The following is a 26,953-nucleotide window of genomic DNA, read 5'->3' on the forward strand; positions in this document are numbered from 1 at the left end:
TGTTTGGGGAACAGTCTCCAGCCTACAAATTAGAGGGAAGGAGCTATTGATCACTGATTAAAATGTGTCTTTGAGGCAAAGTTTGTCCACAGCAACCCGTCACCTACACCCCAAAGCGGCCGAGCACACGCGTGTGTGACCCCACACGATGGACACGCACGTGTCCCTCAGCCCATCCGCACAGAAGAGGGGGGGTGGGGGTCGGAGCCATGCAGAGCCCGGGATGTGGCCACAAACACGTGGGGACACGCTCAGCCAGGCAGACACACCAGTGGGCCAGCACGGAGCCGGCACACGCGTCCCATGCGTCCCACGCGGGTGTGGGGCACAGGAGGGTGCCAGGCCCGTGGGTGGGTGCGAGCAGAGGAACGTGCTTCCCCAACCACGTCAATAAACACGCACGGCCAGATGTGCGCGGCCACAGCTGTGTGCAGACCAGCGGCACAGGCTGATACACGCAAGCACACACGCCACCTCCGTGGGTGCACACGCCTGCACACACACATGTCCTGGGTGCACAAACACCCCTCTCCCCACCCCAAGCACCCGCACGCATAGGTGCACACCAGGCAGCCCCCAGCCACCCCCCCCCCCGCCATCACGCACCCACAAAAAGGGCCGAATATCAGCTAGTTCTGTTAAAAAAAAAAAAAAAAATATTTATTTCTCAGCCTAGATTCCATATTGCACGCAGGAATTAACACTTTCATCGTCATATACTTACAACAACTTCAAATAAATAAAGGTACAGTAAATCTAAACAGAAAGCCCAATACACGGCTGGAAAAGGCGCTTTCCTCCCCTGGGTGATTATTTTTAATTGCATGTTTTAGGCCGGAGCATGGGGGAAAGGCAGCATCGGCCGCTGGATGTGCCCAACCCGGGGAAGTAACTCCCCTCCCCTTCGGCAGCACCCCTCAAAAATAAATTATCCCTGGGCAGAAGCACCCCTGGATCCGGGGGGCCAGCGGAGAAGCACCCCTGAAGCAAGCAACATTTTGAAACCCACAGAGGAACGGGAATTTTTCATCCAGCAACGCAAAGAGAGAGCAAAGGTCCCTGAAACCCCCAGCCCCAAAATAAACCCTTACAAACCGTGAGTACAAAGCACCACACCATATCCAAGCTGAGATTTTTCCTGAGTCTAAAGCAGGCTGCATTTTTAAAAGCAGCACCCTTTCATAGAAGTTTTCTTTATTTTATTTTTTTTTTTACAAGATACTTTTGATTTTTCTCCTACCTAGACAAACATTTTCATGGAAAAAAAAAGAAAATTTAGTTTTTTGCTTCTTTTGCACCCGTTTGGAAATAAAGCAACGTCACTAATGTCATTATAAAGGTGCCTTTCTATCCTTGATGCTGTCCTGGCCATGCGAGTTGATCTTTTGCTCAAAACCAGAACTACTTTGTGTCCCTCGAACCGCTCCCTCCTCCCGGCCCGCTGTGTCCCGCAGAGGTTTTGCTTCTTCCAACCAACTACCCCTTGGGTTTGTCCATTTTTTAAGTCCAAACCAGGCTACTTCAGCTAACACTTTGGGGTTTTTCCTTTTTTTTTTTCCCCTCGATTTACTTTGGATGCATCACCCCCACACACACTCTCTTGCTAAGAAGATTACCTTTTTTTTTTTTTTTGATCGCTTAATTTCCTGGAAACACATTTCAAAACAAATGGGAGGGGGGATTATTGATTATGACAATTATTTTTTGCTGCAAACGGGATGGTTCTGCTGCTTGAGGAGCCTTTCAAGGTGTGTTTGCGTGGAAAAGTTTTGAGGTATTTTGTATTATATTCACAGCCCTGCTACAACCCCTGGCATTATATACAGATATCTATACCTACGCACGCACTGGGGGCGAGCAGATAAAATACGTACGGGCACGGAACGGCTGCATGCGTGCACACATCTCGTGTATTAGTAGCTGTGTTGTCCGTACACCCACACGTACATACGCGTCTATACGCGGAGATAGATCTCCGTGGAGCTGCACACGCATGGGTGCCACCCCCACCCCATGCACCCACTTTCCGAGGTGATTATATCCCTTAGAAAATATTCCTGAGTTATCTGGCTGTTACTGCCCGCGGCAGATGGAGTTGCAGAGTCTGGGGTTTGCTGCTTTTATATATATATATATATATATATATATATATATATATATATATATATATATATATTTTAGCATTCATTTCCAGCACGGATCTCGGGTGTGTTGGTTTTTTTCTCCCCGGTCTCCACGGGCGCGGAGCTCGATCGTCTGCTTTGTCCCAGCGACCCGCCCGTAGTTTATTTTAAATTTTTATTTTTTCCTAGAAAATACATTTTTAACCCGGATCGGATTCGGGGGCAGCGATCGTGCTCCGTGCTCGGCAGTTCCAGGGAAAACGGGCGCGTTTCCCCCCCCCTGCCCGACGGGTCCCGGGGGGGGGCAGGCCGAGGGGAGCAGGGGGGGTTACGAGGCAGATTCCCCCCCCCTCCCCTTTATTTCTTGATTCCTGTGTGCGCACCCCGAGACAGCGATGCGGAGGCAAAACTCCCCAAAATCGGCTTTTCTCGCTCCTACACACGCGCGGGGTTTGGGTTGGGTTTGGGTTTGGTGGGGGTTTTGTTGGTTTGGGTTGGGTTTTTTTTTGTTTTGTTTTTTTTTTTTGTAACCGTCCACGGCTACGGGTGTAAAACCTGACTGTTTCGGAGACAGAAGAAATCCCCCTCTTTTGCTCAGCATGGGAGGAACGGGAGGTGGGGTGAAGTAAACAAAAAAACGCAGTTAACCAAAAGACAAAACCGCTAAAAACCCAAGGAAAACAAACATTGCTTTTAGCAACAATTCACCATCTCCAAGAAAAACAGCGCTTAATAGATACAAAATACGCTTGACCTTAAAAATGTCTTTTTTTTTCCTTTTTCTTTTTTTTTTTTACCCACTGATGGAATTAAACCAAAAAAAAAAATCAAACTGGGCCGTGCCAGATCGGAATATTTTCTTTTGAATTCGGCGATGGTTCTCCTTGCCCTCCCCATTCCCCTCCCTTTCAGCCAAGGACACTGAAGGGATTTTTTAGTATTTTTTTTTTCCGGGGAACCAATTTTTGCAGGACTGTGAAGGAAAATTAGAAATCCCCGAGCGGGCACTGCGCAGTCCCCGGCCGTGGGCTGCGAATATTTTTTGATGCAAAGAAGGGGGAGAAAAAGAAACACACACATCCACTCCCTCCCCCCCCAAAAAAAAAAACAATTACAAAACCAAAAACCAGAAACCCACACACACACACATCAGCTTTGATTTGCCCAACGTTTGCAAAACAGAGGGGACTTCAGAGAGCCCGTCGGGCTTTGATGCCAAAGCGGGGTGGAAATCACATCAGAAATAGTCAAAAGAGCCAGTTACAAAGCCACTGGTTTGCAAGAAAAGTTAAACTGGGATATGATTTCCTCTGCAGAGGAGAGAGACATTCCCTCCGCATTCTTCCCCGCATTCCACTCCGGAGCTCGGGAGAGATCAAATTGTCCATCTGTACTCGATCGCTAATGCTCCTGGATCCTATTTCTTGTGCCCGTAAAGCTTTTACAGGCCTGCTACCTTCAGGCTAGCGGAGTTGGGGGTTATTAGCCAGCAAACAACTCACTTTTTTTCTTTTTTTTCCCCCTCTTTTTTTTTTTTTTAATATACGTGCAGCAGTTTCAAATAACTTCCTCTCGAAGCTTCCCGCTTTCTTTTAGCAAACAGAATTTCTCCTGGTCTTTTTTTTTTTTTTTTTTTTTTTTGCAAGTTTGGTGTTTTCATCCTGTCTCTTAAGTAGACAGAAAAAAAAAAAAATGACATTGCTATTAATACAGTTCTTTGGAAGAGCTGCTCCCAATTTCGCCGGGATTGACTCGGACCGAAAAGGGGTGTTTATGCTGCGTGACATCATTATTTCTCTCTGCGTGTGATTATTATGAGTTTAATCCAATGTATTTATGGAGGAAAAGGGAGAAATTAGATCTATTCTTTCCTGGGTTTCTTGGCATGAGGAGGGGGGGAGGCAGGACGGTCGGGGAGGTGGGAGCCCCTTCCCTCCGACATCCCAAATCCCTTTGCTGGGAATAACCCGGGGGAGGGGGGGGGAGGGGGGGGTCCATCCGCCACCCCCTGTCTTTGAGCTCGTGTTTTAGCTTCGTCCTTAAACTCATCGCGCAACCAAACGTTGGACCCTGGCACAGACATGGGGGGGGGGGGGGGGGGGGAATCCCCCACCCACCCCGGCCAGAGCAGGCGACCCCCCCACGTCTCCCCCAGCCCAAGCCGTGCACACACTCACTCGCTTCCCCCCCAAAAGGCTCCCGCACACCCAGGCCCCCGCTCGGCGCCCCCTCCCCGCCCGGGACCCCCCGGCTCAGGCGGTGCCGGGGCTCGACGGGACGGCGGGACCCTCTGCCCCGCTCCCCACCCCCGAGGCACCCCGGCCCGGCCGCCCCCCCCTCCAACCTCCCTCCCGCCCCCCCCCTGCAGCTCTCATCTGTTGCATGTAAACCTTTCCTCCGGGCCGTGCGCTGTCCTTAGGGATCCTCCAAGCTATAACCTCGGAATTTGAGGCTGGGGGGCACGGGGGATAGCGTTGCCCCCCAGGTGCCAGCTCCACAGCGGGTGGGTTTTGGAGAGGACCCAGGAGTTTTTGACCCCCAGGGAGGAGGCAGGACACAGGTCCCCATCTTCCCCCACGACCAGGGAGGGAATACAGGGGAAGTTGCCCATGAGGCTGAAGGAATTCCGAGGAGGGGGGCGGCCCGGCGCTGCCGAGGCGTTTGCAGGGAGTGTTCCCCTTGCTGGCATTCCTCCTGCGAGTCTTTTGTGGCCTCCCTTTGGAGGAGCTCTGCTGCCTTTCTGCCTCAGCGCCTCTGGCAAGGCGTCTGCGCTTGGCATTCCTTTCCGAGCCATTGCCTTTCAAAGCTTTGTTTGACAAGGTGCAGGGGCTCTCTGCTCTTTTGGAGCCGGGGGGTTTGAGCTCTGCGGCTTTACAGGGCTCCGCTCTCCCTCCGTGCCGCAAACTTTTCCCGTCCAGGTTGAACCCTTTGGCGTAACACCACAGCTTGGATTGCCGGATCAGCCGGTCAAAGTGCTCCCGTCGGGGCTCCCCCGGCCCCCCGGGGGGGCACCGGGCCGAGGCCCCCCGCCAGCTCCTGCGCCGGGGGCTGCGGGGCCGAGCCCGGGGCCGGCGCTGGGGAAGGCGCTGGCCCGGGTAAAGCTCCGCTTTGCCTCTCTGCCTGGTCACTGGGGCCTAACGAGGCTCCATTGTTCGAGGCATCTTTGTGCAAATCCTTCCCTTTGGCGCAGGGCTCTGCGTCCCCAAAGCCTCCCTCCTTTTGTTGCGGATCCCCCCCAGGGGTGCTGCTCGGGGAGGGAGGGGGGGGAGGAGGAGGAGGAGGAGGAGGGAGAAGGAGGAGGAGGAGGAGGAGGAAGGGGAGGCCTCCTGCTTTGCGTACAGCTCCAGCTGGGCCCCCGAGCCCAGGGCTGGAATCGGGCTCAAACTTTCCAAAGTTGATGCTCGCAAAGTCCTGGCCCAGAGCTGCTGCGAGAGGAAGAGGAGGTCGGGGTCGGGGCGCAGGGCTTTGCCCACGCTGGGGGGGGGGCTCGGCGGGGCGCTCCTCGCCCAGGGGTTCCCGGGGGGGCTGCGGCTGGAAGCGCGGCAGAGCTGCCTGCCTGTACCGGGTGCTCTGCACCGAGTCCCCGCTGCACAGCGAGCTGCTCTCCGACTCCGAGGAGCTGCCTTCCTCGCTGCTGCACGAGCTGTCCCCTTCCTCCTCCTCCTCCTCCTCCTCCTCCTCCTCCTCTTCCTCCTCCTCCTCCGACGAGTCGCTGGAGGTGGCGGGGCTGGACCCCCCCGAAGTCCAGGCTGGAGTCCGAGTCGCTGGAGTAGCCGGCCGAGGTGCCCTGCCTCTTGGAGCCGGGGAAGCCGGCGGAGCGACCCTTCCTGCCGGCCGCCGGCCCCTTCTCCGCCGGGAAAAGCCCCTTGGCGCAGCAGGGACCCCGCTTGCGCCGGCCCGGCGGGGCGAGCGCGGCCGCCTGCGCGGCGGGATGCGCGGCCGCGGGATGCAGCAGCGCCAGGTCGCGGGGGGTACCCGGGCCAAGACGCCGGCGAAAAGCCCCCCCCCGCGCCCCGCCAGCCCGCAGCCCCTCCGCCCCCGGGGGGGCTTCTGGAAGGCGGGGAAGGCCCGGTGGAAGGGCTGCGGCAGCAGCGCGGCCGGCGCCGAGCGCGGCTTGGGGAAGGCGGGGGGGCGGCCGGGGGTGGCCGGGGGCCGCGGGGCGCGCAGCAGCCGCCGGCTCTGCAGGGCGGCAGCAGCTGGGGCCGGGGGCAGGGGAAGAGCTCCCCCGGGTCCGGCAGCAGCAGCTGCTCCCTCCTCTTGCTCTTCCTCTTCCTCTTCCTCCGGCGGGGGCTGAGGCTCTTGCAGGAGGTGCAGAGAGCCTCCAGGTCCGCCTTGGAGATGAGCGAGCATTTCACCGCGCGGGTGGGCACCGAGTTGATGGCTTTGAGGGTCCGCAGCTCTTTGAGATCGCAGCGGCGGCTCTTGATCTTTAAGGTTTCCATCTTCTTGCTGATGGTGGTCCTGGGGATATCCTTAAACAGGTCGCTGAGAACCTGGGCCAAAGCAAACATCTGGGTGCCATTGATCTGTAAGTATCCCAAGTTTATCCCTTCGATTTCTTGATAGCCAGCATGAAAATCCCCGGGCCTGGCTTCCCCATTGTAATCCATGGTGGCTGGAACAATTCCGAAGGTCCCTTCGCAGGTCAGGAACATTTTGCAAGGAGCATTTACTTTGTCTCTTTCAAAGGGGGCATTGAAAATAAGGACATATTTGTTTCCACTCCCTGATCACACACATCCCTACCCCTCCGGAGAGGTGGGGGAAGGGGGAGGGGAGAAAAAAAAAAAAAGGGGGGGGGGGGAGAAGCCAAAGCAGTCGATCTCCCTTTCAAACGCTCCAGTCAATGGTTTGCAACATCTTCCAAACAGCCAGTTCCTCCGCCTGTACCGGGGCTTGACTCCTCGTCTTCCCCTCCCCAGCAAAAAAAAAAGAAAGAAAAATAAAGAAGTCAAACATCTTGCATCCTCCAGGCTCCCCTCGGCCGGCTCCCACCCCGCGGCCGCGCACCCCACCTTCTACTTCAAAAATAATAATTAATCTCTTGGGGTGTGTGGGGGGGAGAATCAACAAGCACAGCCCCCCCCCCCTTTGCTGTGCGAAGCCACTGAGATGCTTAAGCAAACAAAGCTACTGATAAAGGGGGGGGCGGAAAAATGGTGGCGGAGGGGGGGGGGGGGGGGGGTCTGGGAGGCGGGGGAGCCCCGGGGCTCCGTGCGGCTTCCACCTTCCCCGGGCTCCGCACTCGCGGCCCCGCCGCGTACGGTATATCCTGGGGAACACCCCACCGCGCCGTCCCGCCGCCCCCTGATTGGGCACCGGGGCCGTGATGTCACAAACCCCAACATCTCACACGCGCACCCCCGCGCAAGACCCCGCGCAAAACCCCGCGCAGCCCCGCGCACCCCGCGCATTCCGCGCCGGGCGCACCCGCGGCTTCACCGCCCCGACACCCGCCGCGCACAATAGAGCCAGCCCTGGGCTGGATATTTTTTTCTTTTAAATATAAATAAATTTAAAATTACGCCGTATTTTCGAGGTGATGGTAGCGCGGGTGCCTCCGCTTTGTTTCCGCGGTTTAGCTGCTTTTTTTTTTTTTTTTCCTAGGGGTTGTTTTATAAAGAGAGGTTGCTGCGCCTCCCCAAATCTGCCCGGATTCCTTTGGGATGGGTGTGTGTACGTATATATTTAATAAAGCGTGAAAGATATTACTCTAAGCGAGTTGTTCAAAACGATTGACTCCGCCACAATTCATCCTTCAACCCGGAGTGGAATGCTTATTAATTGCCAATTACTGTATTTATTATCTGGAATGAGCACGGGCTGGAGCGCGCTATCAGCAATAACATCGGCAATATGTGCAAATAAAAGCAATGCAAAGATATTTATATTCCTTTTTACTCACACACGTTCTTTATTCACTTCTCATCTTTTCCTTCCGAACTCTTGCTTTTAAAAAAGGAAAAAAAAAAGAAGAAAAAAAAAAAAGAAGAAGGAAAAAAAAGGAAATTCTTTTGCATGCCTTTGCGCTGCTTAACTTTATTGCAAACTTTTTAAGTCCCGAGATTTCTTCGGTATTTGGTGGCTCGCTCCTGACTTACAGACCAGGCGATGTTTTCCCAAAAGCAGGGTTGCAAATTCCTGTCTCCAAGGGGGGGTGGGGGGGGGGTGTTAAGGAAAAAGCCCCCAAAAGCCCCTACCCAGCCCGCAGCTCCATTGTCCCGTCCCCTCTATTTCTTTCTAAACCTGAAGCTACTTGAGCGAAGTGAGCTTCGAGAGAGGCTGGACCGAGGGATTTTAACTCCCTGCTCAGGAGGCTAATTTTGGGGAAACAGTTACCTCGGAAACCTTCCTGGGGGAAGGGAAGCTGCAGCCCTGCAGCGCATGCTGCTCCCTTTCAAGCTTCGTCTGTCTCCCACATGAAAAAGTTGCTTTTAGCCTTCCTCTGCCTTTTTTTTTTTTTTTTTTTTTGTGGTTCAAATGGCAAAATCTGAGTAATTTGATAATAATAATTTGTTAAACTCTATGTACGATCAACCGCAAATGATCCCGATTTAGAAACAATCCCAGAGGAGGAGGAGGAGGAAGCGCATTCCTGAGTGTGCGTGTAAAAAAATTTAAAATAACTCCAACATCGCCTTGAATTCGGGAGCGGGGATCACCTGATGTGATCACCGGATCACCCGGCCGACAGGAGGGGGGGCTCCCGGTGCCAGCACCGGTTCTGCTGGGGGCAGGATTGCTGCCGGGGTTCCCCCCTCCCCAGCACCCATGGGCGCACAGCCCCCCGCCCACGCTTGGCCTTGCTGCGGGGGGGGGAACACCCCGTTTTCTCCATCTGGCTGCACGAAACCACCACATTTCACCCTCGTTTTCCACAGGCGAGAGTTTCCTGTGAGTAAAGGTCTGCGGCCAACACAAACACCAAATTCCTCTTTGTTTGGGCAGAGGGGAGGGGGGGGGTGTTGCATCGCGATGGACGGAAAGTGGCTACTACAGCTTGTTGCGGTGGCTACCGGCGTGGCTCGCTGCGAGGGACCACTACAAGCCCTTGCCTGCGAGCCAGCCGGGAGTTTCCCTTCTTAAATCGGAGGGAGATCCTGGATATTTCGCTTTCCACATCGAGCCAGAGCCATTTTACCTATAGGCTGAGCTTTGCTCCGTGCCAGACTGGAGGAGGGGAGCGAGGGGTGGAGGGAAGGGGCTGGCAGGGAATAGCCCCGGCCGATGTGGCTGATGCAGCCGCGGGGGCTTATTGTGTGTGTGGGGGGGGGGGGAGGGGGTGTGTGTAGGGGGGTCCGGTAAAGAAAATATAAGTTCGAGCAGCGGAATAAACTGTTCCCGATCGCTTGTGGGGCTTTAGAGAGGAGCCGGAGCCCCCTGATCGTCGGCCAGGAGGAAACAGGGCTCAGCAGCCGCGTACAGGGGAATGTATGGATACGTCATTTCCCAGGAAATCTCTGTCAATAGGAGCACAAATAGGCAATATTTTGCCCTATGGATAAAGTTCAATATGGAATAGGCGTGTGTGTGCCTTGACGTCCCCATACGGACGCAGCCAGCTCGACGCAGGACATACAGATACTTTACAAATATATATATATATATATATATATATATATATATATATATATATATATATATCTCGGTGGCAGGATCCTGGCGGCCAGGGTGGCGGTTCAGAAATGCATTTTAGTGGCACCATAAGCGCTCTGTGTTTCTGCTATAGGCGCCCTTGCTGCTATAGGGCCCCCCCCGCCAGGCAGGGCGCTGGGCAGGGGGTCTCCGCAGCCCCCCCCCCCCGCCTGCCCAATGATGTATAGGCGAGCCGGGTGTTAGTGTCCGGGGGGCTTTACACCTCGGGATGTTTGTTGTTAGGGTGGCTGCAGGCCTGAGGGGGGGAATAACAACGGAATGGGACGCTCCATGGGTCCCACGTGAGGGCTGGGGGGCAGGGGGGCTCGCGGGGTGGGGGGGGGGAGAGGAGAGGGGCTGCGCCGGTCCCTAGGGATGCTGTGTCAGAAAAGGAGCGCAGCCGAGGGACCTGGCAGAGGCTGGATCTGTAATCTGTATTTCTGTATATTTGTGTATTTGTATATCTGTAGATTTTTGTATTTGTAGATTTGTGTCTTTGTATATTTGTATATCTATACATTTGTGTATTTGTATATCTGTAGATTTTTGTATTTGTAGATTTGTGTCTTTGTATATCTATAGATTTGTGTATTTGTATATCTGTACATTTGTGTATTTGTATATCTGTACATTTGTGTATCTGTACATCTGTGTATTTGTATATCTGCATATTCCTGTACTTGTATGTCTTTATATCAGTACATTTGCATATTTCTTTATTTCCCCCTCAGCCCAGCTCCTGCTCCCCAGGGCAGGGGGCGCTTTGCAGCCCCCCCCGGGCGAGAGGACAATAACCCTGGGGTCCCCGCTGCACCCTTCACCCCTGAGGCATCCCCAGGAGTTTTTTCCCTCGTACCTGTCAGAGCTGGTTGTTTCCGCAGGAAGCAATAAAAGTTGTCAGTTATAGGGATATCCCCGTTTCCAGGGGATCCTGGAAGCGCAGGACATACCCCACCCCCCCTTCCTCCCTCCCTCCCCTCTCTGGGGCAGCGGAGGGAGGGGGGTGAGGGCAGCTGGGAGCGAAATAAAAGCCGGGGGGGTTGGGGGGGAAGGGGGCACATACTTCTCAGGTTAACCCCCCCCACGCAGTCCTCGAGTGGGCTCAGCTCTAGCGAAGGGGCTGCTTGTGCCTGGCACGGGAGCGCCCACGGGTGCAGGAGGAGGAAGGAGATCCACGCGTGTCTGTGGGATCGGGTGGGACGGGATGGGGGGTCTGTCTTGCACGGGTCGGGGTCGGATCCGCACCTCCCTGCTGGAGCTGCGGAGATGGAGCGGGAGCCGCTGCAAAACTCCGCCGTGGCCATGGGGAGCAGAGCAGATCCCACAGACTCCAGCTGGGGCTTCCCGTGGGATTTCCACATTGGTTTCTCGATGCCTCATTTTTTTGGGGGAGAGGAAAATAAAATAAAGAAAAAAAAATCCAAATAATTTTGGGTTGAGCCATTTAGGAAGAAGCTTTAGGGGCTGGGGGTCCTCTGAGTGGGGTGTACATGAAGGGGGGAGGGGGGGGGCTGGTTTTGCTCCGACACCTCAAATCCCACCGGTGGCTCTTGCCCAAGTTCAGGATCCCTCACAGATAGTGGGCGAGGGGGTATCCATGAGGAAAAAACAGGTGCCAGCAGGAAAACGGGAGAGATGCTGCTGGTGGGAGCTGGGGCGAGGGCAGGGGGTGAGCAGGGAGGATTCACAGAGCAATCAGCACTTCGGGGGGGGGGGGGGGGGGGGCATCAGATTTACCATGAAAAAAAAGGTTCAGATATTGACCCAACTGAATTATTTCGGTTGCAAGGAATCGTTTTATTTAGATTTTTTTCTTGTGAGAAACAAATCCTGGACAATGAGGTGGCCAAAATGATGCTGAGGTCTCTCCGTGCAGAGATCCCTAAAGCAAGGGGCAGCCTGGCCGTGCCCCCACAGAGCAGCCCCCCTTCAGTAAATGCTCCCACAGTAATTCCCATCAGGAAACCTGTGTGGAAAGGCTGCTATTTCCCACCTTCCCACTGTTTGCTGGGGCAGAATGGGCCTAGTGCTCCCACCGGGAGACCCAGGCCCACAGGGGGGATGGAAAAGCCCTTTGGCTCCAGATACACGGGGTGTTTTCAAGGAAAAGAGTGAAATTTTGAAAATTTTTTTTAGTTTGTCAAAGAGCTGCAGGCGGTCCACCGCACTGGGGGGAGCTGAAAGCCACCCAGCACCAGGCACTGGTTAAAACCCCGAATATTTTGATCAGAGGCAGTCGCTCCTGACAGGCACTTAAGCTGTCCGGCACGAAAATATTTCTACAAATCACTCAGTCCACTGACTTTTAAAATGGCTCTGGTACATTTTACAGACAGGGAACCGGAGCAGCAGACCCAAACCCCACCGACCCGGCCTGCAGGACAGATGGATGGACAAGCCAGAGCCAGCCCAGTGGAAAAAAAAATACTTTTTTCACTTTGGGGTGGTGGGTGGCTTTGTAACTGCCCCCTGACCCACCTTTCCACTGCCAGCAGCCAGGGGCTGAGAAAACGTGCTCAAAACCAGAGATATTCCCCATCATTCACATGGGATAGGGTTATTTTTCAGGATTTCTTCCTTATTTTCCAGGATTTCTCTCTTATTTCCCAGGATTTCTGTCTTATTTTCCAGGATTTCCCTCCTTTCTTCTCCATGAGCAATCTGTGGATAATATTCAATGAAACCACTGGAAAATGTCTCTCCGCTCTCAATCTAAACTTCGGGCACAGTGCATCACTAATTAGTAATATTTCAATAAATGCTACTAGTCCTAAAATTATTTTTGAATGTATCTATTTATTATTTTTCATATTTATAAGCAGCTTCTGGAAAACCAGTGGCTGGGAAGCAGGGTGGAGCTGTGTATGTGCATGCCCGGGGTTGGGGTAATTTGGAGTGAATCTGTGCTGGGATGCACAGGCCGTTATTAATAGTTATTTGGTTCTTTTTGGATTTTTTGATTCAGGTACTACTCGGGTGCAAACCACAGCGGTATTTAGTGACAATTTATAAAGATGCAAATCCCGCTGCCCCCCTCTTTTGTTTCAAAGTACAAAGGCAGATAAGTGGGTTTAGTTTGCAAATAGGTTGGGGCCATGCCTGCGGCTGCTGTGGTTCCCTGTAAAACAACATGGGGTTGGGGGGAAAGAACCACTGAAAAGAACAAACCAACAAACCCAAAAAAAACGGAAAATGTGCAATCTGATGAAAACTGCAGGGTTTAAGCTGCCACAGAGGCCTAGGAAGAGCAATAGATTGCATCAGACCAAATGGTGCTGCTCAGAGCACACTTAAAGCGTTTCGAGCCTTGCTTGGGGTAAACCCCAGGGATTTAAAGCAAAGTCAGGGCAGGTCCGAGGGAGCAGATCCCGAAAGGATGGAGGATGAGCGGGTATTTCTTTCTGCAGCTGAGCTGTGCTTGCTCTGGAGCTCCTTTGCGGGGTTTTACTGGTGTGGGAGGAGGGTCCCAGCTCAGGGCATGAAACACGCACCCATCCTTCCACTGCCTTCAACCCCTGCAAAGGTCCCTCATTCAAACTTTCTGCTTTATTCTCTCTTTCTTAATAAACAGCCTTTCACCATCCTCTAACAAAGAAACCACACTTTCTAGAGAGCAGCTGAAGGAAATTATACAGTCATAAACACTGCCGATTGGGGAAAAAAAATAAAATGTTTGTTTGTTTTCCTAAGCAAATAGAGCTAAATATTTCCAAGAGGGTTTCTTCTCCTGGAGAAATCCTGGCGAAGAGGCTTGGAGGAGTGTCCTGGTAAAGCCGGCAACTTTGAGGGATGCGATGGGAGGCTGGAAGGGGAGAACCTCCATTTTCCTGAGGTCTTCAAACGAGCCTATTTTCCACCCGATTATTGAAAAGATTATTTTTGTGGTGACTGAGAGAAGCGTACGTCTTTAAAACAAAACCCCAAAAAACAACAGACTTCCAACAAAGAGGAAAAACGACTTTGTAGATGGAAGATTTCATGCCTCAGTCTTAAAGCCAGCAGAGAATTTGCATTATTCTTCTGTCGCCTTTTGATGTTTCCCATATTACATTGTGATTTGGTTGTTTTTCCTCTTCTTGCTTAATCCAGGCTCTTACTCCTTTTATACGGGAACAACTACCAATAAAAAAAAAATTGCAGATCGATAAGTGATAAGCTCAGAACATTTTCTCTTTAACAAATTTCATCTGAAGAAATCTTAATTTGTGGTGGTTTATTTCCCCTCTTAAAATCTACCCCAGCTAAACCAGGGGAAAGTCTTTTATTATGTCTAACCCATTGATTTACTACTAACACAGGATTTTGCTCGCTAGTTCGGTTTAGAATTAAAAGAATGCTGGAGAATATTTTTGTTGCTAAGATAAGCTTAAACCAAAACTCTTTCTTGCTGTTCAATAAGCGCTGGTATCAGGAGAAATTAAAGGCAATGCAAGAAAGCCGCAATCTTTCAGCCTTTTTATAAGACAGAGAATGGTCTTGGATATTGCCTTTTCCCTCAAAGAGCATTTTATATTCTTTGGGAAACATTTATCAATTCTTATTTAAATTGCATTCATACCTACAACACTTATTCCTTAACTTTTAAGTGTTATATTTAAAGCAAGTATGATTTAAAGTTCCTCCGTGACAGACAAATACCCTTGGAGCATTTTTAAACTGTGTAAACTTTTATGTTGTCAAACTTTAAAAGGAAAAAAAAATGCTGCTTTTTTTTTTTTTTTTTTTACCTTTTACAAAGTATTTCTCCTGCCTGTTATTGATTGACAAGTTTATTATTATTATGAATGGATTCTCCCATTTCCCAGTCCTCTTCAAGGCCTGATGTGGATTGAGAGCCTGACCAGTTGCTTATTGACCCATGATGGCTATACAATGACCCTGCTGCCCCCAGCCTGACCCTGGGACCCCCCGAAGGACCCAGCCCAACAGAACAGGGCTCAGATATGCAAAGTTGGAGCTTTATGGGCTTTGGGGAGGGGAGGGGGAGATTGCAAAGTGGGCGAGGGTTTCATTAACAAAAATGTGTTTATCGTAAATAAAAAAGGCCAAGGGGCTGTTTAAAGGGACATGGCCGAAAGGATCCTGGCTACCTCCTGGATGGGGGTTGCTGGAAGCCTTGAAGCCCTTTTTAGACCAACACATGCCTAATTGGCGACAATAAAAGGGGAAAGGCTGACACTCGCTCTGCCGAGTTCCCTGGCTGCCTGGGTGATACTCAGTAAGTACAGCTCGATTGCAAAAAGTAACCGAATTTGCTCAATTCCAAGTTGCTCATTTGAAGTGGCAACATCCTGAAGGGAGGAAAATAGGGAAAGCCGGAGAAAAATAAGGAAAGCCAGCGGAAAGGCCTGCTCCGCCTTGGCTGTTTTCTCTTCCCTCCCTAGGAGCATCCCTGCGTGCGGGGGGCTGCCTGCTGCTGCCATGGGAAGCTGGACCCTGGTTTTGTGCCGAGGTCTGGTGCTCGTACAATGAGAGGAAGCAAGGCCTTCAAGAAGGTAATCAGCAGGGACGAATGAAATAAAAAAAGGGTTAGCGTGGCTATCAGCATTAATATTCCCCTTCGGTCTTTTTTACCCGCTAAGTGAGGAAAGGAAGGGGAAAGGCATCTCCTCCTACGCCTGAAACGCAGCTCCTCTGCTTCCTTACTGTACAGAGGTGGTGGGCGAGCTAATAATTATTGGTGAGAGGTGAGAGATGGTATGTGGCCCAGAAAGGGTATGTTTTGTGAAACAGCACTTCGCTTCATTTCAGAAAGTAAGGAGATCTGCTCCCTACCCTCACTCCCCTCATTTAATGGAGATACAGTTGTTTAAATAATTTCCCTCTTCCCAAAACAAATGCAGGAGAATGAGAGCTCATTTTTTATCCTAATTGATGGATAGCTGAAGACAAGCCTTTGAAGAAAACGGCTGTCAACAGTGGGAGATACCCGGAGCATCTGGGTTAGATAGGTATAAAGCAAAGAGTAACCTGCATTCTTTGCAAGGCTGGATGCTCTCAGATTATAAACCACGGCGATTGCTTTTGATTTCACCATAAAAAACAACAGCAGCAGCAGCAGCAAGTTGTTCTGACACTCTCAAAACATCTGGATTGTAAAGTTTGCTGGTTTCTGGCAACAGCAACAATAATAATAAAATCTCATGCCGTACGGGCAGATCCCCAGGTTTTTTTGCCAGGGTTTCGGCAAGACCCGGCCGAGATGTTTGTTCTGCTGCACACAGAAAATGTACATTTATGTGCACATCCCAAACACCTCCCCGGCGGTGGCTGCGGGGGATAACACCCCAGAGCTCTGCCAATCCACTGAGAAAAAGCTCTTGCAATTCCTTGTCACGGGCCCGTGCACCTCAAGGCAAGAAATAGCAGTTCGAGGGGTGGTTATACCCTGTGTGCGTGTTTAAATAGTCTGAATTTTGATTAAAATCTTGGGTTAGGGGAGTGATTTTCACAAACCCTGGGATACAGGGCTACATGGGTGCATCAAACGCTCAAGGGGGACAAGGAGCCGTGCGGAGGTGGCTGTGTGTCCTTGCATGTCCTGGGGCATGGCATGGTCTGTGCACACAGGGGCAGAGGTGTGGGGTCTCCATGCCCAGCACGACCCCGGTAGGAGCTGCTTTACCTGCCACCGAGCTGGATTAAACCCTGGAATTTGTGATGAGAAAAGTCACTGAAGGGCTGCGAGTTGTTCCCAAGTACTTTCCGCACCTCGCTCCACGTGCAGGGGAGCAGGTTGCATCTGTTTGTCTCGATTTCATTTTTCTTATTATTTTTTTAACACCATGGTATGTCCCAGCTGCCAAATGGTTCTTGGTTTGGGAGACGCTGAGACCTAAAGGGAGGAAGGCACCGAGCTGGGAAACGGGAGAAAATATTTGGCATTTCACTCCAAAATGAACATTTCAGCTTCAGTTCCACTTTCGAGGAAGCGCCTGGCAGAAATGTCCCGCTCCGCGGGGAAGGGACAGCAGAGCCGGTGGCTGTCCCTGTGTCCCGTCCACGTCCCGTCGTCCCCCCCCCCCCCGCCGTCCCCCCCCCAGGCAGCCCCTGCGGCCCCCAGCGCTTCGGGGGCCCCGGGGGGTCTCTCATCCCCAGATAAAGATGAGACAAAGAGATGCCTTCGGGGCCGCTCGCAGGTTGTCATCTGAAAATCGAGGGAACGGATACCGGCAGGGGGGACGGGCACCGGGCCTGGGGGGGGCACAGCGGGCACCGGGGGAGGTGGCTGCACCGGCCGGGGTGAGCGGCGATCGCTCTCGAGCCGCGCGGATGCGCAGGTCAGCGGTGGGGCCGGTGGGTACCGCGGCGGGGGCTGACAGCGGGGGGGCCGGCTGCCGGGGGTGTGTGTGGGGGTGGCTGCCCGGCTTCAGCCTGGGGGGGGCCGGCGACCGGGGGTGCTGCTGTGGCTGCGGCATCCCAGGATCCGGCTCTGCTCGCCCCGGCTATTCCGCCTCCTTGCACTGAATTTTCCCTTTGGTGCTGGTCAGAAGGGACCCCTTAAAACGCGCCCCCCCCCCTCGCCCCCCGGTTGCTCCAAACACCGTGGCAGGAGGGTACCAGCCGCCGAGCTCTGGGTGCCGCAGCCCCCTCCTGCCCTCCAGAGCTGGGCGTGAAAAAGGGGTGACAGCGGCGGTCCCCTTCCCCTGGCTCCATCCCTTCGTCCCAGCGCCCCCCTGTCACCCCCCACCCCCGGGCCACCCCCCTCCCCAGCCCCGTCCCACGCTCGCACGTCCCGGCACCGGCTCCCGAGCTCAGCCCCGCTGGCAGTTTTCGCCTTTGCCTCCGGCGATGCTTTTTTAATTGCCCCAATAAATAATCAGAGGAGCCCCTGGGCTGTCCCTGTCCTGGGGAGGGTCTGTGCCCGCGGCTGCCCCCGCTCCCGGGGGTGGGAGGCTGGGGGGGCTTTGAGGTGGGAGGATGCGGTGCCGGCGGGTTCTTCCCACGCCGCTGCCGGGCTCCGGCAGCCGGGCACTCCGGGGGACCCCTGCCCCTCTCTTCCCGGGGGATTTGGGGTGGAAGGACCCCAGGGAGCCTCAGCTCCGAGCCGCCCCCTGAGGCAGAGCGAGGTCCCGGGGCGGGTTTTCTCTCCTAAACCCGGAGACCCCCAGGGGAAGCTCCGCTCAGCTCCGGCTGCCGGGATGGAGGGAGACCGGGATGGGGCGGGGGGATCGGACGGGCAGGGGACCCGAGCGGCGGATGGCTGGCAGGATGGCTGGCAGGATGGCTGGCAGGATGGCTGGCAGGATGGTTGGCAGGATGGTTGGCAGGACACACAGCTGAGGAACAGCTCAGCCCCTTCCAGTCATTCCCATTTCCCAGCGGTTTCACACCCCCCCCCCGACACAGCGGCCCCCAGCCCTGAGCCCCCCCGCTCGGTCCAGAGCCTGCCCGGGGCTGGTCCCCGTCCCTGCCCGTTCCCCCCGGACGATGCGGGTTTCCGGGCTGGGGGTCGCCCGGCCCAGGGCTCAGCCCCCCACCCTCCCCGGGGGCAGCCTAGGTGGGTGGGGGGCGCCCGGCCCGGCGGAGAAAGGCGGGATGCGGGCGCCCCCCGGAGGTCTCCCCCCGCCAGCCCGGCCGCAGGGCACGCGTTTGGGGGAAAAAAGGGTATTTTTAGGCTTCGCCCAGCAGAGGTCCCCGGCTGCCTTCCCACGAGCAGCCGGGCACCCCGGCCCGGTGCCGCTGCTTGCACCCACCCCGCAACGCCGTGATCCCCCCCTGGGCATCTCCCGAGCATCCCCCCCCCCCCCCCCCCCCCCCCCCAGCCCTGAGCATCACCGCCCGCCAGCCTCAGACCCTTGGGACCCCGCGGGCTGGCACAGACCCCCCTGCCGGGGCGGGGTTCTCCTCCACGGGCTTCAGTGGCAAAGCTGCCCGGCAGGAAAACTCCTGGCAAGGGAGAGAGCAACAGAAAATCCCTTTTCCCTCATGCTCCACGCACAGGTGTGTTGTTATCTCCTGCATCCCAGGGTGCACAGCAACAGCCGGACTTTACACAGATCCTTGGGAGATGATATGACTGAAGTGGGCAGCAAAATTCAGGGCAGGGACCTGGAAACACAGCCGCTCAGCTGGGCAGAGGGTGTTGAAGCCATGCAGGGGACAACGCACTCACCCCGCCACCACAATTCCCCCCGCAGAAAGGGGCCTGGAGGAAAAAGCATCGCTCAAACCTGCCACGTCAGAGCTGACGCTTAGAGAGTCACGTTAGCCCAAGTCTTTCTGCCTCCCTAAGTGACACAGTTCTGTTCAGTGAGTCTCATTTTCAATTTCAGGTCTTCTCACTATTTTTGTAAGCCCACTGTCAACGTGCCAAAACCGAGCGAAAGAAAGAAAGAGAACAGAGTGGGTTTGTCTATATTAGGAAATTACTCTAAATATACTCCTGGGTTTGTGCAAAGCTCTCATGTAGACCCACTACTACTTTATACCACGCTTCTGAAAGATTATTTTAATTTAGCAATTAACTAGGTGGAATTAAATTAATACAAGTCTTAATTAAAGCTGGATTTAGTGCACCTGAATAGGTTTTGCACCTGTGAAATTCCTCAGCACAGTCCAGCCAGCACAGCACCAGCCACCTACAGACTTGTTCCAACGTACCCTGTGATGGCCTCACCCTCACAGAGCTTTATGCACCCATTTTTGACTGGTTTGGAAATCATTCCCGTTCCTGTGTCTCTAAAGTTAAGGGCAAAAATATTTGAGCATCAAGATAGATAGATATGAATCAGGGCTAAGCTGATTTATTTCAAATATTACTCATTAATTAGGCTGAGAACATCAGCCTAATTTTGATCCTTTCACTCTCGTCGGGAAGCATTGTGCAGAAGTGGTGCGGGTGACTTTACACATTACTTTGGAGGTAAGCCTCAAGGCTGTCAGAATTTGGCCACCTTTTATTTTCCAAGGGATAAGCTATGACTCACCAGTGACTGTCTAACAGGTTACAGCCTCAAAATTTCTGATGACTAATAGAGTGTGCAAGATCTAACCCATTCCGTAAGTCACTAAATAGGCACATGATTAATAGGATGACCCGAATAACGAGGCAGATTGGCAGAGTCGATGATAAATCACCAAAAGTATCAGTGAAGGAAACAGTTGCTTCCTTTGACAAATACTTAGGACATTTATAGTAAACAGGCATCTCAGAACATCCATGCAAATCTCCTAAGAGCAGTGACGAAGGGCTGAAGGTTTGATTATGTTTTCTTTTCCGTCCTTACAGCTCTTACTAAGAACCAGAGCTACTCACTGGTTTATAAACGTGTGAAGTGCAGCTTGCAGCCGCTCAGCCCCACAGGCCTGCAGCCACCCTGTCCCCAGGCACCCACCATCCCCAGTCCCACCAGTCCTGTGGGGCTTTCGGGAGGGGCTCAAAGGACATTGTAGGTTTTGTAGTTTTGAGTATGAAGAGATGATAGAATAGCTTGGGTGGGAAGAGGCATTTAAGGGCCATCTGGTCCAGTCCCCCTGCCACAAGCAGGGACATCTCCAGCCAGACCAGGTTGCTCAGAGCCCCGTTGAATCTGATCTTGAATGTGCCCAGGGATGGGGCATCAACCACCTCCCCGGGCAACTGTGCCAGGGTCTCACCACCCTCAGCATAAAGAATTTCTTCCTTACACCTAGTCTGAACCTTCCCCTCTTCTAGTTTAAAACCATCTCCCCTTGTCCTATGGCTACAGAGGTCCTACTAAAAAGTCTGTCCCCACCTTCCTGTGAAGCCCCCTTTCCATACCAAAGGGCCGCAGTAAACTCTGCCCCCAGCGTGAACAACCCCAAGTCTCTGAACATTTCCTCAGAGCAGAAGTGTTCCACCTCCCCCATCATTTTTGTGGCTTCCTCCAGACCCGCTCCAACAGGTCTGTGTCTTTCCTGTGCTGAGGACCCCAGAGCTGGGCGCAGTGCCCCAAGGGCAGAATCACCTCCCTTGACCTGCTGGCCACGCTGCTTTGGATGTAGCCCAAGACGACGGGTGGCTTTCTGGGCTGCAAGCACATGTTGCCAGCTCATGGGTGGCTTTTCAACCACCGACATGCTCAAGTCCTTCTCTGCTCTCGACAGGTAGGTGTGGATGAAGGAAGGGATGCAGGGAGGGATGGAGTGATAGATGCAGAGAGGGATGCAGGGGGATGGATGGAGCTATAGATGCAGGGAGGGATGCAGGGAGGGATGGAGTGATAGATGCAGGGAGGGATGGAGGAAGGGATGCAAGGATGGTTGCAGGGATGGATGCAAGGATGAATGAAGGGATGGATGCAGGGAGGGATGCAGGGATTCAGGGAGGGATGCAAAGAGAGATGGAGGTATGGATGCAGAGAGGGATGGAGGGAGGGCTGCAAGGGTGGATGCAGGGAGGGGTGCAAGGAGGGAGGGATGGAGGGATGGATGCAGAGAGGGATGGTTGGGGTATAGATGCAAGGAGGGCTGGAGGAGGATTTGCAGGGATGGATGGAGGTATAGATGCAGGGAGGGATGGAGGGAGGGATGCAAGGATGGATGGAGGTATAGATGCAGGAAGGGGTGCAAGGATGGACACAGGGATAACAGGGATAGATGAAAAGAGGGATGCAAGGAGAGATGGAGGGATGTATGTATGTATAGATGCAAGGAGGGATGCAAGGATGGATGAAGGGAGGGATGCAGGCACAGGCATGCTCCAAGGATGTGCATCACCTCTGCCGTCTGTAGGGTGAGTGAGGGTTGACACAGGGCCCCCTGTGCTCAGGGCTGTCCTGTCCCGGTCCCGGCCCCGGGCTGCTGGCGGCCCCCCCGCGGCCCCCGCTTCCTGCCCGGTTCCCGGGGGGGGGGGGGGGGGGCGGCAGGATGTCGGTGCCTGAACCTCAGCGCTGCAGCTCGCAACCAAAAAAGCCACCGATCGTTTCCTGTCGCTATTCACGGGGCTGTCTCCTCAGCCCCGGGCGGTTCCCAGCCCCGCAGCCCCGGGCATGGTCCGGGCTGGCTCACCGGAGCCGGGCACCGGGCAGCTCCGCCACCAAGCCCCGGTCCCTGCACCGGGGATCCCGGCAGCCCCTCCCGGACCTGCAGCCACCAGCACATCCCCTGGGCTGTCGGTAAAGATTTCTTTTGTAGAAATCTGGGGGAGCAGGAGGGATTTGGGTGGGAGCTGACACCTCTCCCAGCCCTGGGTGCTGTGCCGGGAGGGATGTGCAGCAGCGGCAGAGCTTGTGCAGCTCCGTGAATTACTTTTTCTGTGGTGCTCCGTAATGGATTCTTTTGCACGCTGCAAACCAGCTTGAGAAGTCATTACAGACATATATAAAAAAGTATATATAAAGGCAATTTGGGAAGAAGGGAGAAGAAAGCCTGACCCTGCGCACGTTTAGCACCCTGGACCATTGCTGGCTTGGCAATGGGGCGGTGAGGGATGGTGGCCTTTGCCCACCAGCTACCCCATGCCTCGCAGTGCCGTGTTTTCACCCGTGCTCAGGGTGTTTTCATCCCTGGGGAGATAGCTTCGGCCTGGAACAGCTACTTGGTTTTGTGCAGTCGCTGCAGGGCTGTTACCTTCAGGCTTTTACCTCAGGTTTCCTGTCTTAAAGGCAGTTTCCGACAGCGTAGCCAAGAACTGAACATACAATTGCAAACGAAGCTGCTGCAATGCTCTAAACCAATACAAGGACATCAGAACAAAGCGTTTAATTAAACTGGTTTGTACACCAATTAAATGAGAGCAACCGGTGGGTACAGGCAAAGCTTCAATTACTGCCAAGTGTTTTTTAAAGGCGCTAAAAAAGCAGGAATGTGAGGAAAAAGTCCCAAGGCACAAAGGGAAACAGGTGCCTAACTCCCATTAAAAAAAATCTGTTTGTGGTTATTAATCCCCCCTTTCACATCAAGACCAAGGCTGAAGGCTCAAGGCCTGACGATGAAGTACCTAACGCTCTGCCCTGCCAAAGCACCCCAGGAGAGTTTAAACGCTCTCAAAATCCTTGGTCCTGCTTCGTGCACATCAGCAGAGGTTTGGGCACACTGAGGGATGGCAGCAGCTCCAAAAGTTGTTTTGGTTTTAAAGGCAGGGCATCTGTTTAGGTTCCTAAGAATGAACTTGAAAGCCTAAGTAGAGGCTCCTTAAAAATACTCTTGGTTTCTGGACATAGACCACATCACTTACTTCTCTGGTAATTGCTATGTACTTTCACTGCCTAATGTAAATAATAACAACAAAAAAACCAAACAACCCAAACCCCAAAAAACACCAAACACTATTAAGTCCTTGGTTCTGCCTCCCTGTAGGGAATTAGCCTAATTGGTCTCTTGAAGTTCCTTCCAAAGCGATGTTTATGTGATTTTATGACTATCCCATTAGGTTTGTTAAACTGGACTTGTTTTAGAGATGTTCCCCAACTCCACGGTCTGTAGCACATTCTACCTTTTACAGGAAGAAGTGAATAAACGGCTAAAAACTACTTCAAATACCCGACCCATAGGAATCCCTGTTACCCCAGTGGGAGAGGACAGTCAGGTAAGTGGGCTGGAAACTGGTCATAAATATGGGAATGTCACGAAAACGTGGGAGTTTTGGCTTTTAGGGAGAAAAGAGAAATATTCCCACTCTTAAAGCACTAATTTAGTACTAAAATTTGTCATCTTCCTGTACAATGACCTACTATATTCAACAATTTTACTGTTTTGACTGCATCAAACCCATGAAGACAAATATGATCTACTGTCTCGTTTGATTTAAGCTGCTAAAGGAAAAAAAAAAAGACAGGCATAGAAGATGTTTCAATCACTACTTTTTTCCTTTATAAGTCATTAATAGCACTGTTTCCTTTTAAAGTTGTTAATGACATCATTTCCTTTCAAAGTCCTTAATAACATTGTTTGATGAATAATAACTTGCACTTCTATAGTGCTTTTTCAGACAAACAACCCAAAAGCGCTCGGCAGTAGGGAACTGGTTGGGCAAAGAGGGAAAATGAGGCACAAAGGGAGGAAGTGACTTGTCCAAGGCCAGAAAATTACTGACAAAGCAAAGCTGGGGCTGTGCGTGTGCTTGGCTCTTGGCTTTCTTTACTCTCCGACTCTTTCTCTGGGTGTTTGCACATCAGAAATGCAGCATTTTGCCCGTAACAGAGCAAGCATGAAGTCACCCGTTGAATAAACTATAAGCCCTGATTCAACAATCTGTTCTGAAAGCTGGTTGTTCCTTTTTCTTTCACAAATATCTGCCCCCAACACAGTTGTTTCTTAAGAAAAGACACCCTGATGAAATCCTTTTCGTGAGGATATGAGCAGGGCAGGGGAAAGACAAAAACTGTGGGGTTTTTTGGTAGGTGTGGTTAATGAAGAAGAGGGGCAAAGGTCTCACTTTCTCTCCCTTGGGAACGACGCGCTGAAGCTCCTGTTTAAACAGGGACTTTGCCTTTGCAGGTCACAGTCCAGACACCCAGCTGCAGGGTACAAGAAGCCTTTGCAGACCTCAGTGGGATTTTTCCTTCCCCAACGATAGGAAAAGAGAGCTAAGAGGCCCTATGTACTGTAAGGAAAATGTGCACCACGGTGCTGACTGATGGCAATTGAGATTTCATTGGATTGGAAGACATGTCCTCTGTCTACGGTGTAGAGAAATATCAAGACCTTGACCCCTTGTCCCTGCTGGCCTGTGAATATGAACCTTTTGTTGCTAGGTAATAAAATCAATTTTTGGTGGAGAGAAAGGGAAAAAGCTTATATCCTTTATAAACCCAGCGCAAAGGCAGCAATGCTCCTGAACTATCTGGTTAGCAGCGTTGTATGTAGGAGAGGCAAAAAATACATTTGGGGAACGTTTTGTGTGTACTGCTGAATCACATTTGATGACTTGTCACTGTCATTACCATCATTCTCATTTTTATTCCTATTACAATTACTATTAATTACAATGGCGGAACATGCAGAGACTCTGAGCACCATCAAGACCCTACTGAACCTGGAACAGTGCAGAAGGTGCAATGCGATGGCATTGCCTCCTCGAAGGTTTAATAATCCAAACAGAGGAGAAGGGAAAAGCAAAATAATTGACCTAAGGTCTTGCAACAGGCCGGTGGCAGAGCTGGGGTCCATCTTTTAAGATTTGCAGAAAAATCCTCTGCCATAGATTATTTACCTCTTCAAAGAGGGACACTTGTTGCCCTTGAATTTTGACAGCTAACATAACCTTTCCCAATGTTTTGAGACGCTATGGATTCCAAAACAAAGGATACAGAGAAAAACATCACAAGAAAAGCTTTAAAGAAAGCTGAACTAAATTATTTTGTTTAAATAATGTGTATAAATAATGTGTGTAGTCTTCTCGCTGTGCTAGTAAGTGTTTACAGAGAGTTGAAGGAGCTCAACGTATATGCGTCGGTGAGAAGGGTGAAAAGTTTGGTCTAAAATGAGAAAACAACTTTCTAAAAGCGATATGGTTTGGAGAGTTCTCCGATTATGTCACATTCTCCCTGCTGACTGCTGCTAACAGAGGATAAGACTTTGCTGCTGCTATCTGTGGAACCGATCCCGCACTTCCAGCCGAGAGATTTATACTTTAAAGTAGCAGTTCTTGCTGGTGACTCGAAGGAATTTGGCTGCCTAGCGAGGATTAGATAGATCTTAAAGGTCTTTTCCAATCTAAATGATTCTCTGATTCTATGGTTACTGCTCTTATCTGTACAATTCCCTCTTCCTCCAGCCTGCCCAAGAGGAATGAGATAAAATCTGATAGAGCAACCAGGTTCATTAAACAGAGGTGCAGATTTGCCTGTCCACAAATAGGCAAGTTTTAGCCCTGCTTGGTCCCAGATAAATTACAGTCTTATTCATGATAATCTCAAGTGACAGTTTCCCCATAAATGAAGGAACGAAGAGACTTCGGTCCCAGGAGAAGCTGTTGGAAAAGGCTGGGATACTGTGCAGAGAGGCAATCTATCACTGCAAGCCATTAAGTATGTACATCCCAGCGTTTCCTTGCATCGACCCTTTGTGTAGGCTAGGCTGTAAGCGCTTCCCTAATAGAAATCAGACTTTAAATTTCCTAAGAGCATGTGGAGTTATCATAAAGCAAGATAAATGTTCCTGCCTTCTTTTGTTGTTGTTGTTCTTTTCTTTAACCTGGGACATATTTATTTTATAGATAAAATAGCTGAAATACGAATAATCTGGGAAATGCAATGATAGGGTCTTACACCCTAGTAAGAGTATTCTATTTATTACGTCTCAAGAATTTCCATGCCAGGCACTGAGATGATAACTAACTTTACGTTCTTTTTAAATACTAATCAAGTAACTGCAAAGGATTCCCTTGAAAATCAAAGATCATCTGTAACAAAGACTCTGCAGACAGCGATAAGGCTAACAGCACCATTCAGGACGTGTGAGCCTGTGGAGAAGCCAGCTCCCTTATCCACAGTTTTCTAGATACAGTAGTAAACAACTAAGTTTAGTAACAAGTTCTGGAAGTTCTGACTGAGACATACAAGGATGGTGGTTCCCATGAGTCAGTAGATATCACTTTAATTTTGCCCGCTTCCTACGAATGGCCACATTTTAAAAACGCAGACTGATAAAATAACACATGAAGGCTATTAATTAAGTATCTCCATGTCTCCGTTTTCACAGTTGTAACTTTCCCCTAAATTTTTCTCAAGAAACCGTAGTGCCCTTTCCTCCCTGGCCTCGTCTTTCCTCACCGCAGGGATTAGTTATGTAAATTGGAACTTAATCCCCTAAAGGCAAATTTGCAGTTCAAGTCCAAGTGTCGGCTAGCACGGCCAACTGGAACCACAGCCGTCAGGGGGATGGCGGATGTTTTGCATTTTGTCCTAGAGCCTAAGACAATCTTAAACCACAAGGATCTCCTTCAGGTTACAAAGGCAACCAGCCAGATTTTCCCTCTTTTCTTTTAAACAAGTTCAAAACATAATAGATAAAAGAAAAAAAAAAAAAAGGGGGGGGGGGAGAGGAGGGGAAACCCTCCCAGAAAAGTGAGCTAAGGCTGAGTGAACTTCCAGCAATGTGGTGAACGTATTGTCTGCCCCTGTGACTCTCAAAGGAATGTAATAAAAGGAAGACAGCAACCCAGCAGGCAGCTTCTCAGGGAGCCGTCTGCCTTCCAGCCCCTTGATGTAACGCTTGAACAGGTGCAGTCTAAAGGATGCTAAACTGGTGATTATTAGGGCTGTTGGAATGGGTTTCCTCTCCGCTCT

The 26,953-nt window shown here is 51.8% G+C and overlaps 1 protein-coding gene and 1 long non-coding RNA gene across 2 annotated transcripts; one reads left to right on the plus strand and one right to left on the minus strand.

Annotated features, from left to right (window-relative positions):
• Positions 1-4,538: 4,538 nt before the first annotated feature.
• On the minus strand, positions 4,539-6,853 carry LOC101923232 (SKI/DACH domain-containing protein 1-like). The gene is given in 10 exon segments (XM_055790101.1): positions 4,539-4,589; positions 4,591-4,761; positions 4,763-5,134; positions 5,136-5,387; positions 5,389-5,409; positions 5,411-5,608; positions 5,610-5,861; positions 5,863-6,099; positions 6,102-6,286; positions 6,289-6,853. Coding segments are annotated over 10 exon segments (2,229 nt in total). The 5' UTR covers positions 6,779-6,853.
• Positions 6,854-21,680: 14,827 nt separating this feature from the next.
• On the plus strand, positions 21,681-26,640 carry LOC129782597 (uncharacterized). The gene is made up of 3 exons (XR_008744622.1): positions 21,681-21,838; positions 23,167-23,250; positions 24,162-26,640. It is a non-coding gene; the product is annotated as an uncharacterized LOC129782597 (long non-coding RNA).
• The last annotated feature ends 313 nt before the right edge of the window (positions 26,641-26,953 follow it).

Source organism: Falco peregrinus, chromosome 18, assembly GCF_023634155.1.
Source record: "Falco peregrinus isolate bFalPer1 chromosome 18, bFalPer1.pri, whole genome shotgun sequence".
Lineage (NCBI taxonomy): Eukaryota > Metazoa > Chordata > Aves > Falconiformes > Falconidae > Falco > Falco peregrinus.